Genomic DNA, 16,488 nt, shown 5'->3' with positions numbered 1-16,488 from the left:
GAATCTTTCCATCATTGTCCTGACTTCCGAATCATAGCTGCTCTCGTCTGAACATATTCTGCGAGCCCGCAGAAACTGGCTATATGGTATGCTCCATTTTAGTGCCATGGGATGTCCACTATTGGCATGTAATATGGAATTACATGCAGTGGGTTTGCGATATATGGTGGTCTCTAGATGATCATTTTTCACTTTTAATAGGACATCTAAAAATTCAATTGTTTCTCTACTGAAAGTAGCTTCCAATTAGATGTTAAATTTGTTATTATTTAGTATGTTTATATATTCCAACAATGATTGTTCTGTACCATCCCAAATAGTAAACAGATCATCAATATAGCGCACCCACAATACGACTCTATCCATGTAGATGTTATTGTTCTCAGACCATGCCACCTCCTTCTCCCACCAGCCCATATATAGGTTAGCATATGTGGGAGCAAAGGACGCCCCCATGGCCGTCCCTTGTTTTTGTAAAAAACAATCCTTGTCAAAGAGGAACAGATTATGGGTTAAACAAAATTGTAGCATGGATAAGAGCATGTTGGTGTGCTCAAAAAATTCAATAGGTCGTGTTTGTAGAAAATATCTACATGCTTGTAATCCATATTCATGTTTGATGGAGGTATACAACGAGGCTACATCCATGGTGACCAGTAAATAGCCTTTATGCCATGGAATGTTATGTATCTTGGTCAGAAAATTGTTAGTGTCCCGTAGGTATGATGGTAGTTCGGTAACAAAGGTGCACAGAAACAGGTCTAAGTATTGCGAGGTGTTTTCTAGCAGGGACTGATTCATACTGACTATAGGTCTAACCGGGGGATGTAATTTGTTCTTATGAATTTTAGGCAGAAAATAAATGCATGGAATTTTAGGATGATCAATCTTTAAATACATGAGCTCATCATAATCCATAAGTTGTTTAGTATACCAATCATTAAGCATCGCATGATATATCACTTGGTATTGAGTTATAGGGTTAATCCGCAACTTATCATAATGATCTATATTCATCAGTTGTCGGTAAGCTTCTTTGATGTAATCACTCGTGTCCATAATGACGATGTTGCCACCCTTATCTGAGGGTTTCATGACAATGGACGTGTTAGATCTCAATGTATTTAGGTCTTTCCAGTCTTGTTGAGTGAAGTTAGTTCTATTTGCTGTTTTCGATATTCTCGAGGGACCTTTGATGCGGAATTTGTCAATGTCACTAATCACTAGTTCGTGAAATGTATCAATCAAATTCCCACTAGGTAGTGGAGGATTAAATCTACTCGACAATTTCAGATGACTATTGTCATGAAGATTGGTTGTGAATCCCATCTCATTAAGTGTAGGAGTCCTGATATTAGTGTCATCATGTATAGAACATCCAACTTCATTGCTCTCATTGGCTAGATCACTGATGGCCATCAATTGTGAGCTATCCGCAATATTGAATCCAGAGGCTGCAACCCTAGTATTCTCATTCTCTGCCATTCGGTTTTTGTCCTTGATTGAGAAATGTTTAATTAAACGTAATTTCCGGACAAATTTGTAGAGCTCAATTCGTGTGCCAACATAGTCCCATTGGACATTCGGACAGAAGCTTAGTCCTAAATCAAGTAACGGACCGAGTGACTCTTCCCTTTCGGCTCCATTGCGCATGGGCGTCGACTCCATCTTAGATTGTTTTCTTTCCGCCATCGGGTTCGGACGTGTTCCTCTTCGCTCCGTAATTCGAATCGGGAAAACTTAGGAAATCATCGAAATCAGTCGGTATTGTTTGCGTTCGGGTCCGGTTTAGTATCATCACATTGGCACCGACAACAAGACCCCTTTGGGGCTTCCGCAATTAACCAAGGCCTGGTCGGCCCGACCACACCCGTCATCGAAGCTCATGGACCGGACCCCCTTCCGTTTCTGTCCGAAGTGTCACGCCTAGTATCCTTAAACAGACCAGCATCGGGTCTGTAACCTGTGTTTATCACCCGAACAGAGAGAGGATACTTGTGAGGCCTGCAAAGCGTTTCGATCCAAGAAGACCTTAAGAGATCGACGCGCAAGATGGTTACAGAGAGTCTCCCCTTTCCTACGAGGCCTTCCTGAACGTGGGGAAGGCCGTTTGGGGCACTTTTCCCCATCGGAGTAGGAAGCAGCCCTACGGCTGCTTCCTACTCCGATGGGGAACATAACAATGTGAGGCACGCTGACGTCACAAAGGGGCGGGGTCTCCCAGGAGTTTAAGAAAAAAATATAAAAAATCCTCGGGTGCAACGCACCCAAGGATTTTCTAACCCCCTCCCTGGTGTCTGCCACTGGTCATGAGGTAGGTAGTGCGGGCATTGGCCAGTGGCTGACACCTGCACTTAACGGGTTAACACAATCACAATGAAGGAGCTATGCTCAGGGCAGTCTCAGCCACACGCTTTCACTGGGACCAGTGCATTAAATAGTAAGACTGACCAGCTCTTCACCAATCTGTTTTTCACTGTGTAGGCTGCAAGCGACCTGCCTTCTGCAAAGATAGCCCCGGAGGCAGGTGCATTCAGTGACTGCCTGCCGGACGAGGTTTGTGGGGGTTGGGATCCACTTTCAGTGGGTGCCATTGGAGAGCGCACCGACTGTGAGCCACCTCAGTGTGGTGCTCAGTGCCCTTACCGAAAGGTTATTTGCTTCTGTGACTGTTTGTAATTCTGTACTGCTTCAGAAACGTGTTTGCTCATTTGCTTGGGAGATCGTTTCCTTGAGGTCTCGTTTGTGTACATGTAGCGCCGGCACGATCAATCTTACTGAATTGGCCGGGCAAGTGTCTCTTGATCGTTTAGTAATACAACGTTGCCCTAAATGCACAGAAAGCAGATGCACACGCCTGTTTCTCCCCTGGGACACTGTGGCCCCTGGTGATCCAAAAACAGTGTTGTAGGAGAAGCCTCAGATCATATATGGCGAACAGAGTTAGCAGACATTACGAAATCTTAGGGTTGGCATTGATCGAAAGCAATCTAACCATTCTATTTAAGTGAGAAGTAGCACTGTGAGAAGCATCTTTATAACTGGGAATTATTCTGGAGCAGAGGATCAAATTATGTGGTAAGAAAGTTGTTCCATAGAACTATTAGCCTATTTTCTCATTTTAACACACAACCACATGAATACAGCACTTTGCAAATGTTAATTAGTCACTTTTCAGTTGTTAATAGCCTGCTGCTGCATGGCATCAAGTGTCATTTTTTTTCTTTAGTATCTTTTGATCCATTTGAGCTCAAAACATTTTTGAAAAACTGCAAATTATGTTGCAGGTAGTGAGATTGTATGGTATAGTGCAGTAAATCTGTAACCATGCAGACAATACTATAACCACAGATTCACATAATTCAATTTCACTCACCAGGAATAGCACTGAGTTAATTTTATTTGTGCATCCAGCACACCAAAAAGTGCTTCCAACAACACTTTTGTTATGCTGGTTATCTAAGTCGTAACGTAAATCTAACATCCTGCATGGTTAAAAAGAGGTTGGGGGGGGTGCTCTTAGGAAGTGAGTAATAATGGTTCAGAGACGTTTTGATAATGGCACTGCACGTTGGGTTGCTTTTAACTTCAACCACGTAAAGTAAATCTGCACATTTTCCCCCTAAAAGTGTGTGTGTGTGTGTGTGTATATATATATATATATTTTCTGCCACTGCACTCTATGCCACTCCACACTACTCTGCTTTAGACCACTTCACTCTACCCCACTTCACTGTACTCTACACCACTCCAAACCACTCTACACTACTTTACACCACTCTACGCCACTTTACTGTATGCTACTTTACTCTACGCAACTCTTCCACTCTGCTCTACTCCACTGTATGCCACTCTGCTCACTCCAGGTTATGCCACTCCACTCAACGCCATGCTACTTTAGTCTACCCCACTCCACCCTGTCACTCTACTCAACTGTACTTTATGCCGCTCCACTCTGCACCGCTTTGCTCTAAGCCACTTTTCTCCAATCTACGCCATTCCACAACTCTCTACACCATGCCACTCCACTGTACGCTGCTGTTCAGCATGGCTAGAAGCATTGGCAGTGCCATTAGCTCTCCAGAAGGTGAAAGCTATTGGCTTTAACAGTGCTTCTTTCTTTTCTTGCTTGGGCATTTATCGTGCACTCAAGCATGATGTAGAAAAGTTTGAAAGTACAGCCGTGAGGAGAGTTCGGTATTGCAGTGACCCAGAAGGACACCATAAGGTGTGGGTGAAAGTGAAATCGGACAGCAGACACAGTGCTCTTGAAGAGTTCAGCTGAAACACAAGGCAAAACTCTTGGAGGATGGCGTCCGACAGAGCACAACAAAAACAAGCTCTGGCCATGTCAAGCTAGGGTGTTGGTAATATCGTTTTGTTATGTAAGCATATGCTACACAAATTAAAAGAATAAAAATAAATCGTCACCTTTGACTTGAAGTAAAATGTCAAAGAAAAGTAACGACTTATCATAACTTTAATAGAACAGTATGGATGTTTCTCACAGACTGGAGTACTTGTAACAGTTGTAGAAATCCATTTGACTTTTAATGCACAGCAAAGGAAAATGTTTCTTTTTGGTGCAAAAAAATGGTACAATTGTCTTTGACTAAAATCTGAGGACATAATTTAAACACATAAGGATGATGGAAAGCGGAAACCGAACATGCTATTGAGAGAAAATAGCATAGTCACTGAAAGGTATTGGGTTTTGAACAAGGATGTTTTCCCATTTACTTCTACCAGGAATTCACAAAAGGGTTATTATAATGGATTTTAGACAATAACTCAGAGAATGTGCAGTAGTAAATCCCACTCTGGCAGTGGGATGTTGGTATCCAAGGAGTGGTTTGCTGTAGGTATTTGGGACACACAAATTATGGGAATTCCCTAAGTTACATCTCACCTCTTTCAATCCTGGAATTTGTCAGATATTTACTTCACCCAATAGTTGGAGTACCAACCCCCTTCCAAGATGTGAATGGGAACGGATGACCCCCCAGATTTGCTGTTTTTTTGGGAGTGGAAGAGCATGCTCCACACTGAGAAATGTTCTCCCCATAGACAAAATAAAGTGTACCTTCTTTCAGGCAGCCTTGTTTTCCCTCTGAAGAATTTTATACCAGGTATGAATCCACGCAGCTGGAATAGGAAGCCACAGGAACAGTCGCATGGCATTCCCAGTAGTATGCCTTGAAACCTGCACATATCACAGCTTTTTAGGTGTCCTACTGGGAATGTTACTGAATAGAAAAAAAACATTAAAACAAAACATTTAGACGGAAATCTCTGTTCTTACTTTATATTTCTTTTTCTAAGTGAGGTCCTCTGAATATATTAACTGCATGCATCCTCACCACACACACAAGCATTGCACTTTTTGTCATAGGTTCAATCTCAAGACAGGCTGTGTTCACCTCCAAGGAGGTTTGTCTTTCACAATTGGTCATTGAAAGGTTCTGCATCTCACATCCTGAGTTTGGCAAAATATAAACCCCCACACCCACCCCTTTGAAAGAGCAAAATGAGCTGGCTTCTTGGAAAAGTGAACCAAGAGGTGAAAATCTCAGGTTGACCTCCAGACAGGCATTGTACGTTTTCAAGCCCCTACAAAAAAAAAAAAAATCTATATGCGGTCTACTTCATGGAGATTCAGAAATCCTTGTTGATGGTCTCTCTGTCGACCAGTAGGTTGTCTAAAAAACCCACCACTTCACAAAGTCCTGTGTCGAAAAAGCCATTGTGGATCATAGCAGCCTTAAGCAATATTATCATCCAGTGCGGGCTTCTTGGTGGCCTCTCAAGGAGCACTGCTGGTTCCATTGTGACCTGTGTTATAGAAGTCAATTAAGAGATAACAAAGATCCTGCCCACCAAGATACTGGTGAACCGCCCTGTCAATGTCTGTCTCATTGACAACAGAAAATGTCTGAGGCAGAAAAGTTTTGCTTGGAAATGCTGAAGTGCATGGTTTGTCAGACATCATACTTCAAGAGCGAATGGTTCTCTGTCGTGCCCTGGTGACTACATGCAGGTGGCTATGGACACAAGCAAATACATGGATTAGACCCTGTTGATTGTACCTTCTGCTTTCAGAGAACCCTTGTCCATCTTTGTTTCAAGAGTTTCATTTGGTTCCATTGAATTTTCTTGTGCTGCTGCAAAGATTGTTGGACACATTTGGTAAGAGTTTCTGAGATGCTTTACTAGCCTCATACAGCACAAGGAAAGATTATTCTGACTTAGAAAGAATCTGTCAGACTGAGCCAGGTAGAGGTTTACTAATCTCCCTGTCAAAAGACTGGGGGAGAGACAAACATAAAAGAGGAGGCAGGCGTTGGGATAAAAGAAACATTAACCATGACAGTGGGTTAATAGAGCTAAATAACGAGTCCTTAAGCATCCAAATATGAACTTCACACCAGAAGAAATAGAATGCTTTTATTCTTTTGATAGGAAAGGTGCCACAATCTTCAAATTAGGACAAATAAGGGAGAAATCTTTCTTCTAAGCTTCATAACTGGGTCATGTGAAGATACTGCTCCCCTGCTGATGGAGAATATCCAGTAGGGTGGGGCCCTCTTAATTCTAAAACTATTAAAACGTGGACAGGGAGGACCCATTTTTTTTTTTCATTTTCCCCACCTTAAGGAACTTTGACTATCCCAAACCCAATGTACACAATGTGAACTACTATTGCTGTGCCACAGATCTGCTTCGTCTATCTCCACCCTTTTGAAATACAGCACATTATGGTCTTTGCTGCTCTTTTGCTTGATTAGATTGGCCCAGTGTCACTAACTGCCCACTTCTCCCTTCCCTTCTAATTTATCTTTTTCCGGGCCCTTTTCAATCGGCTTTTAAGTTTCATAATTTCCTACTCTAAAATGTAGGTTTACTTAGTCATCTGTTTAAGTATTAGTGTTATGAAGGGGTTACTTATAATTATGGGTTAGAAAACATGTGTACTGTCTCTTCAAAATGTTTTAGTAAAAACGTGCTGATGGAAGAGTCCTGCTAGACGTTCATTTACTAAGTATTAATTGATGTTTCAGCACATTAGATCTTGTGTTCAACTTGAACATGTGAGTGCTTCTGTGGTTTCCCTTTTCTAGTGCTCTGCATTTTTCTTTACAGCCATATTTTGAGGGGCAACTAAATTCTACTTTCTGATGGATACAACTACCTGAGGATTCCTCACCTAATGAATACTCCCATGGCGCCAGCATTCAACGGAAATCTTCTTCCTAGTCCCTGCACGTCGACGAGGACGTCACTCTAGCCCACGCGACGCCGTCTGACGTCATACAGGCAATAAGAGGTCCTTGCCGACGTCAGTTCCCTTTTTTCCGTGCATTCGAAACGGTTATCTTCGAGGGAGCTACTGTTACTTTCATAGTTAGTGTATTTTCTGCTGCGTAGTTCTTCTCTGCGGTAACAATGTCTCAGAGAAAGTCGGGTTTCAAGCCCTGTCGAGAGTTTGGGGGCAAGATGTCCGTTACAGATCCTCACTCCGACTGTCTATGGTGTTTGAGCTCCGACCACGACGTCGTGACTTGCGATTCATGTCAGCACATGAATCCGAAGGCCCTCAAAGAACGTGAGGCTAAACTATTCATGGCGAAGTCAAAGAGAAAGGAAAAACATCACAAGAAGTCTTCTTCGCCAAGGTCTCATCGACGTCATCGAGACTCCCGGCGCCGTAGAGATTCACGACGTCATTCCATTCTGATAACCTGGTGCGACCAGTTGCTTTACGCATTTCCCCCCCATACCCTTGATTCCTCGAGAGTTGAGGAAGATTCGCCAAGACCGGGCCCAAGTCATCTTAATCGCTCCGTATTGGCCAAGGAGGGTGTGGTACTCCGACCTTCTCCAACTCTCGCTGTGCCCTCCGCTCCGTCTCCCTCTCAGGGCAGACCTCCTCTCGCAGGGTCAGGTTTTACACCCCAACCTCCAGAGTCTACACCTACATGCCTGGAGATTGAACGGGGCAACCTGAGTTCCTTCTCTCTCCCACCTGATGTAGTGGATGTTATATTAGCGGCCAGGCGACACTCCACTAAATCTATCTACGCTAATAGGTGGTCTAAATTTGTGGTGTGGAGAGAGACAGATTGATCCCTTACATGCTCATCTGTCGGACGTTTTGTCTTTTGCTCGGTCTCTAGCGCAGAAAGGTTGTGCAGTGGCTACCATTAAGGGTTATTTGTCGGCTTTGTCAGCCTTCATTTGTCTTCCAGACCAACCATCGTTATTTAAATCCCCTATTGTTCTCAGATTCTTGAAAGGTCTTCTAAATAAATATCCTCCAAAACCATTCGTTATGCCTCAATGGGATTTGTCCTTGGTCCTCACTTTCCTTATGGGGTCCCCTTTTGAGCCTATGCATTCTTGCCCCTTAAGGTATTTGGTTATTAAAACAGTCTTCCTGGTGGCTATAACATCTGCAAGGAGAGTGAGTGAGTTGCAAGCCTGATCGGTAAAACCCCCTTATACAACTTTTTATGGGGATAAGGTGGTGTTGAGGACCAAGGCTGCTTTCCTCCCGAAGGTTGTTTCACCTTTTCATTTGGCCCAGACAATTACTTTGTCCACGTTCTATCCTCCGCCTCATTCTTCAAAGGAGGAAGAGAGACTACATCGCTTGGACCCAAAGAGGGCGTTAAGCTTCTACATTGATAGAACAAAGGACTTCAGGCTGGAGGATCAGCTGTTCATTGGATACGTGGGCAAGAGGAGAGGAAAGGCAGTCCACAAGAGAACACTCTCCAGGTGGGTTGTTCTTTGCATTAAAGTCTGTTACTCTTTGCCATCAGGAGGATCCTTCTTTGCCATTAGAGCTCATTCCACCAGAGCTAAGTCGGCCACTTCGGCCTTGGCCAGGGGTGTTCCTGTGGTTGACATCTGCAAGGCCGCAACTTGGTCGTCCCTTCACACTTTTGCGAAACATTACTGTTTGGACTCTGAGGTCAGAAGGGGCGGCCATTTTGCACGGTCAGTGCTGCAGGATTTCTTGGTTTGACCATTTCGGCACCCACCACTGGGAGTGGTACTGCTTTGGGACTCTATTCATTAGGTGAGGAATCCACAGGTAGTTGTATCCATCAGAAGAACGAGTTACTTACCTTCGGTAACGACTTTTCTGGTGGATACATTAGCTACCTGTGGATTCCTCACGGTCCCACCCGCCTCCCCGTTGCCTTTCTGGTCTTACCAAGCAAATCCTTGAGTGCGCTCCTCTTGGTCTTCAAGGTTGCGATAGATTTTGTATATATGGATACTTGTGTGTGTGTGTGTGTGTGTGTGTGTGTGTGTATGTGTATATGTATATATATATATATATATATATCTTTGTGTATATACATGATTTGCATATATTTGTTTGTTTGATTGGGGAAAAAAAAAGTTATATTAAATCTACAGCCATTTTATTGCAATGTTGTGTATTTTACAATGTTATGGGATGTTGCCTTGCTCTTTCATTGCATTGGGTTGTTATTCTCATGCACGTAAAAAATGTTGGTACTGACGTCGGCACGTCGGCGAGGACCTCTTATTGCCTGTATGACGTCAGACGGCGTCGCGTGGGCTAGAGTGACGTCCTCGTCGACGTGCAGGGACTAGGAAGAAGATTTCCGTTGAATGCTGGCGCCATGGGAGTATTCATTAGGTGAGGAATCCACAGGTAGCTAATGTATCCACCAGAAAAGTCGTTACCGAAGGTAAGTAACTCGTTCTTTGTTGTCTTTGTGAGGAAGAGCAAGCATATTTACAACAGCATATAATATCCTCTGCTTGTTGTTCCTGTTTAGAACTTCAATTTATGAACTATTGAGTAGAAGTTGATGGTATTAACCAGTAGTCGATGGAGAACAGCAAACTGTAGAATTGTATTTTGACATTATGTAAATATAATTTGTTTTATGATACAAAAGATCCGCTATTTTCAGACCAACTTATTTTGCCTTCCATCACAAATCGATGAACCTTTGTTACTGAACAATTTTTGAAATCCGTATAGAATAGAATTTTGAAAAATTACTACACATTACAAAAAATGTTTTAAATAGATAAGTGGTGGTAGGGATAAAAGATATGGTCACTATTTCCGTGTTAGGATTTGTTATTCTTAATTATTTGGCTTATGGTCTGCCATTGGTATGGCCATTCAGTTCAATAATTTATTGCTAGATTTTAAGGATTCCATTAATAACAGCCTGAGAGTTGCAGTAAGTTGTAGGTAATAATAAGATATTTGTTATTCCTTAAATGGGTTATAGTTTGGTTTGATTGTAGTCCGAGTTCTGGCCAGCTGCTTATCTGCTAGCTGGGTTATTTAGCTTGTGTGTGTGTATTATCTGGTGGAAGTTTGTGCTGTTGCTGAGCTCCAATATCAATCTCCTGACTTGACTGTACTGTTGTGGGGGTAGTATTTTGTTATAGTGTTGCTGGACTGATATCAACTTGGAGTATATCTGTACTTTGTTGGATGTGTGGTAGTTATGTTTAGTATGTTGTTTTGGTAAGCCATGCATGTTAATAGTAACTGCATCAACTCCAGGGCGTCTGCACTGCTGCAGGCTTGTGCCGAATTTGATCTAGTGTTACTTATAGGAAGCGGTCTTAGTTTGGAGTTCTGTTTGGGATTTACTATGGTCTTTTAAAGGGAATCCAAACTGTGCTGGACACATGTAAGATGCTGTCTTCTATGATAATTATTGATTGAATTATGTTATCGGCAAAGCTTTCTCGACTAGGCATGCCAGGTATGCTCCTAGATTTGGTGACCGCCCTGCATTCTTCCACCTGGTGCAGGGTGTTAGGGGGCGATAGGGGTATATCCCATCAAATACCAACTCAGAACGGTTTAAAACAAGGTTGTATGTTAGCCCCAATGCTGTTCTTGTACATTTCTGACTTACCCACTCACTTATCCAGGTGCGAGGGCTTTGCCCGGATATTAGGAGGAAAGTCCATACCCTGCTTGCTCTATGCAGATGATATAATTATACTGGATCGTACTGCAATAGGGTTAAATAATCGTCTTCAGGCCTTGGGGAGTTTCGCGGAAGCCCATTTTCTAAAAATAAATTGCTCCAAAAGTAAAATCCTGTGCTTTCACAGTAAAAAAAAAAAGGCTCAAATACGGTAACTTTTGCTGGTCACTGGATGCTCAGAAGCTTGAGAAGGTAAATTCTTATACATTTTTGGGTAAAATTGTCTGTGGGAACCTCAGCGACAGGGCACAAATAGAACTAAACCAACAGAAAACTCTATCACAAACTAGTGGCTTGAAAACCCTTTATAGGGCTACCGGCAAGAGACATTTTAAACCCCTCTTAGAGGTGTACAGGGCGAAGATCCCTCCGTCTTTACTTTATGGCCCAGAGCACATCGAAGTTTCAAAATGTTTTTTTTTATTTTTTTTTTTAGATTAATTAGAGGGTTGTGTTTTGATGAAACTCTTCCACAAACTCGGTCCTCACTGCAGCAGCCTTAAGGCTTGAAATGGGCCTGCACAGTGCTTTTGTTCAAGGTCTCGCTGGGGTTGTATGTTGGGTGGTTAGTATGATGAACTGTGGTGACGATTCTTTGAGATCATTGTTAAAAAAAACAAAAAAAAAAGACGTCTTTGCAGGCAGCAGGTCAAAATACACCATTGGCAGGAATTTCTTATATGCCATAGATTTCCTACAGTAAGACCCCACCTGCATTCCCACACTCTGTTACAGTTAAAAGCCATCCTCAGGCAATTAACCTGGCTTGCTAGCCTTTGCCGGGATAAAAAGGCCTGTGCACACAGGCAGGGTTTTCAATTTGTAACCGATGCCATTCTGTTGAGGAAAATGCAGCCCTAACTTAGCTGGAACCGGCCCCATGGGATCAGGCGTTTTTGGCTCCTATTGCGTCAGGGTCTGCTTCCCCTCAACTCATTGCAGGCCAGAGGGTATGGTTTTTCAGCCACTTGTAACCTTTGTCATAAGGGTGATCAAGACCTGAACCATGTAGTTTTTATATGTCCGGCCTTAATTTCTTTCCGTCGTAAGTGGATACGCCCTATCTGTCTCAATCTTTCATTACGCACAGCTACTGAGCTAATGTTGGCCTTTTTTTACCCTCCCAATGAGATGTTTTGTTATAGAGTTTTTAACTTTTTTTTAAAAGTTTATTTTTTTTATTTTATTTTTTTATCCTTACATTAAATTCAATTTTCATATTCTGTCTAAAGTTTGTTTAGGAATTATGTTTGCTTTATGCGATCAGATCTCTTTTGGAGGTGGGGGGGTGATAGTCGTGTATATATAATACTGTGTTATTTATCCATTTTATGTATTTATGCTTTTATGTGGACCTCTATTGAGTTCCGTATCATAATAAACTTCAAATTTGAAACTTGATAATTATTGAACTAATCCATGCAGCATCACAAGAAAAGATAATTGGCATGCTTATCAATTAAAGGTAAACATTGTACTTTGCAGCCATCACATTAAGAGATTTTGGCTGATAGAAAAGGCAGAGACGTGGTAGTATGAATATTTCCCTTTCTGATTAAGCTCTTCTAGTGAGATTCCGCTTTATAGGTCCTCAGTGCATATGCTGTATGTTACATAAGGCATATTTATGTAAGTGTGTTTCTCACTTGAAAGAGAGACTCTGAATAACAATGTAGTCCTTTCATACAGGAGCCATTTGATTACATTTTCCTAAATTAGATTTGAATTGCAATGATGAAACAGACAAGACTTTAAGTATAGAATAAAATGTATTCCATGTTTTATTTCAACCATTGTGTTGGTGTTTTCTACCCCCAATTAACTAACCTGCCAGGGGGGACTGATATTGAATTGATACAGTGTATCGGGTCTCTTTTGTGATCCATAAACTGCCTTGGCATAGAGGAACGTTTCTGTTTTTGAAAAATGGAAATTGCAAATAAAACAAAATATTCCTTTATTGCAGGGGAAAGGTTCCACAGAAAGATTTAGAAACCCTATTTCATGGAATGAGTGGTGATTTCACAAGTGAAAATTTCTCTGCTACTTGGTACCTGATAGAGAATCACTCCTCAACAAGGTTAGTTAAATTGTTTTGCACTAGCTAAAGTCATTCGGTTGAAAAATACATACGCCTACTGCTTTTGCTTTTTGCGAGGTCATGTTATTTTACCCTCATGCATGTATTTTCATACTCCTATGTTTGTGTTTTTCTTATATATATATATATATATATATATATATAGATTTTTTTTTTTAAAATTTCACAGAAGTTATATCGTACATAACTATCCCCTTAATTGACACCTTACCTTCCACTGTACACACGTGAGAAAGCACATACAAGCTATTTAAACTTTAATGGTTTAATAAGCTAACCTTTACATGATACATAAAAAGTCTGTCATCAGGGATATCCAGAGCTCCCTAGTACATGGGAGTCCCTCCTCCTCTAACAGCAATTCCTCTGTAATCTTGTTAGTCAGTCCAAATCTTAATATGTTCATTTAGGCAACATCTAGCTTCATAAACAGGCAGTTGTAGGACCCTGCAGATATCTCAACCTTTAGTTCACTTCTACAGGGACAGACACAACACCCACCCTCCCACCCCATTCTCTTGCAATTTTTCTTTTTGCCACCAACAGCGCTATAATCAAGGAGAGCCATCTTAAGTTTGTTAGTCAAGATCCTCTGTAATTTAAGAGTGTAAGCCTGGGTTCTGGCCTCAAAGGCCAGTCGAGCACCTCACCCAGTGTTGTCAACACCCCATTCCAAAAGCGTTGGGCAGGCGCAAAGAGTGTGCAAGGAAATCATTCTCCCCACAGGGCAACGGGTCTGCCGTCTGTTACAGGAGACGCACCTGCTAGCTAAAGACACATCTTATGTGTTCCAAATGGTTCCCCTGGCAGTATTGGTCCTCAGCTCCTACGAAACACAGGGGGTGGCAATTTTGATATCGAAAGCTTTCCCCTGGGAGGTCATTGCTAAGATACATGAGGTTAAGGGTAGGTTTCTAGCCCTCAGAGTGCGCATAGACTCATTTCATTTCACAATTGCAACTATATACTCACTAGACAAGAAATATTAATGAGACAAGCCATATCTGCCATGCTCTCAACCCCGTACAGGGCTATACTTGTGGGAGGGGACTTTAATCTTGTCATGGATAATAATCTTGACAGATCAGGACACTGACTTGGGCAGGCCGGGGCTCTAACCCCCGCTGGACTGTAGTGGCTGACAGACTGCGACCTAGACGATATCTAGCGGACAGCACACCCAGACCTTTGAGACTATTCCTTTTACTCTGCATCCTCAAAGACTTAAACATGTATAGACTATTTCCTGGCCTCTTCAGAGTTCCGCTCCCGAGTCAGGGATACTACGATAGAGCCCAGGGCTCTAACTGACCATGCCCCTATAACTTTGGTGGCCTGCTTCAACTGTGGCCGAGCCTGGGCTCCGGGGTGGCGCTTCGAGGCACCATTCTGCAGTCCCAGGTCGCAGTGGAGGCAGTGCGAAAACTATCCTGGACTATATTAGTCACAATGACAATGGGCTGACTAGCCTAGGGACACTTTGGGAGGCGCTAAAGGTAGTCATACGCGGGGAGGTGATCTCATCCTCGGGCACAGAAAACAAAGCCCGGAGGGACTAGAGAGCGGTGTTGGAGCAGAAAGAGGCTGCTCTGGAGCGCTCCCATAAACATACCGGCGCTCCCAGAGTCTGGAGGGAATTGGAGAAAGTGCGCTTACAATTGAAAAGACTAGACTGGGATCGGGCGGAGTATGCTCTAGCCCGGCTCAAACATAAATTCTATATAGGGGGCAATCACTGGAAAACTTTTGGCCCATAAACTAAGGGCTCGGCGTTCTACCAACGCTATAAAGATGGTTCGTTCTCCCTCCCTGGGAGAGGCACATATGGATACGCAAATAGTGGAGGCTTTTGCGGACTTCTGCAGAGAGCTAAATGCAGCGGACTCATCGATTGGCCTTGGCCCCGCTTCTTACCTTACTGACAGTGCATTCACACCACTCAGTGAGCAGGACGCAGAGCGCCTTGACCAACCCATAAGGATAGAGGAGGTGATATTGGCTATCTCTCCCGTCTTACGGGCGGGAATTCGCCTGGTCCGGATGGCTACACTACGCTTTTTTTTATAAATCCTTCTGTTCAGAGTTAGCCCCAGTCCTCACACGGCTCTTCAACTCTTTCCTAGAGACCAAGGCCCTTACACCCATCATGCTCGAAGCCACCATCACGGTCATTCACAAACCTGGGAAGAACACAGAGGATTGTGGTTCATACCGACCCAATTCACTCCTAAATGTAGATGCCAAGCTCTTCATGGGTATCTTAGCACAACATCTTAATCCCTATATGCCCGGGCTTACCGACCCGGATCAGGCGGGCTTCATACCCCACCGACAGTGTGGAGACAACACGAAACGGCTCTTACATTTAATAGACAAAATGCACAGATCCCACAAGGAGGCACTCCTCCTCACCATTGACGTAGAGAAAGCATTCGACAGGGTGCATTGGCCCTACCTCTTCGAGGTATTGGAGCGCTTCGGGGTCAGACCGGCGCTCCTGACTTGGATAAAATGTATATATCGGGAGCCCAAGGCAGCGGTCCGAGTCAATGGGACATTGTCGTTGCAGTTCCCGATTAGACGAGGAACGAGACCGGGGTGGCCACTCTACCCGCTTTCATTTGCTCTTTATATGGAGCACTTGGCACAGCGACTTCGAGATGATCCTTGTATTACTGGCATTACATTTGAGGGCTACCACCACCTTATCAGCTTATATGCTGACAATGTGATTCTTACACGGGCGGACACTCCTGCGCTCATGGACGCCTTATGCACATTTAGTATGGTCTCAGGGTTTAAAGTGAACACACAGAAATCTCAAGTCCTAAACTTGTCAGTCCTCCCTGAACACGAGGAGGAACTACGCTCCAGATACCCTTTTATATGAACAGCGTCACATGTCCCGTACCTAGGCATAGCTTTAGCAACGACGGCGACAAAGACGGCTCGTATGAACTATGGTTCTCTCTCAAGGGAGATACTGAACGACTTAGAGACATGGGGAAAGCATAAACTGTCATGGTTCGGTAGGGTGGCAGCGATCAAAATGACAATCTTGCCACGCATACTCTATCTGTTCCAGACTCTTCCTCTGACTATGCCGCCTAACACTATAAATACACTTGAGACGGCGATCTTGAAATTTATATGGGATAAGAAGCCTGCGCGCATATCGCGTCACACATTATACCGTACTAAGGGGGGGGCGGTTCCTTGCCTATTGAGGTATTACCAAGCTACCCAACTGCGCTTTATGATGGAGTGGAGCCGCTCGCTTACTGAGAAGCACTGGTGCTTCATGGATTATGCGTTGCTGGGTCCCATATCTGGAAGGAACCCTGGCTACGACGCAGACATAGAGCAATGGGGCTATACTCCTCA

General features: G+C 43.3%; 1 protein-coding gene across 4 annotated transcripts in view; it reads left to right on the top strand.

The window, feature by feature from the left end:
* The window catches only part of EXOC2 (exocyst complex component 2), a 1,213,422-nt gene that overhangs the window by 175,822 nt on the left and 1,021,112 nt on the right, over positions 1-16,488 (top strand). For all 4 annotated transcript variants that reach the window (XM_069217791.1, XM_069217808.1, XM_069217816.1 and 1 more), the window contains one exon: positions 12,970-13,083. In XM_069217791.1, the coding sequence (XP_069073892.1) occupies positions 12,970-13,083 (114 nt within the window). The remainder of the gene's footprint in view (positions 1-12,969; positions 13,084-16,488) is intronic.

The sequence above is a fragment of the Pleurodeles waltl genome, chromosome 2_1 (genome assembly GCF_031143425.1).
Source record: "Pleurodeles waltl isolate 20211129_DDA chromosome 2_1, aPleWal1.hap1.20221129, whole genome shotgun sequence".
In the NCBI taxonomy this organism is placed as follows: domain Eukaryota; kingdom Metazoa; phylum Chordata; class Amphibia; order Caudata; family Salamandridae; genus Pleurodeles; species Pleurodeles waltl.
The sequence above is the reverse complement of the archived record's forward strand: the minus strand, read 5'-3'. Positions and strand labels throughout refer to the sequence as shown.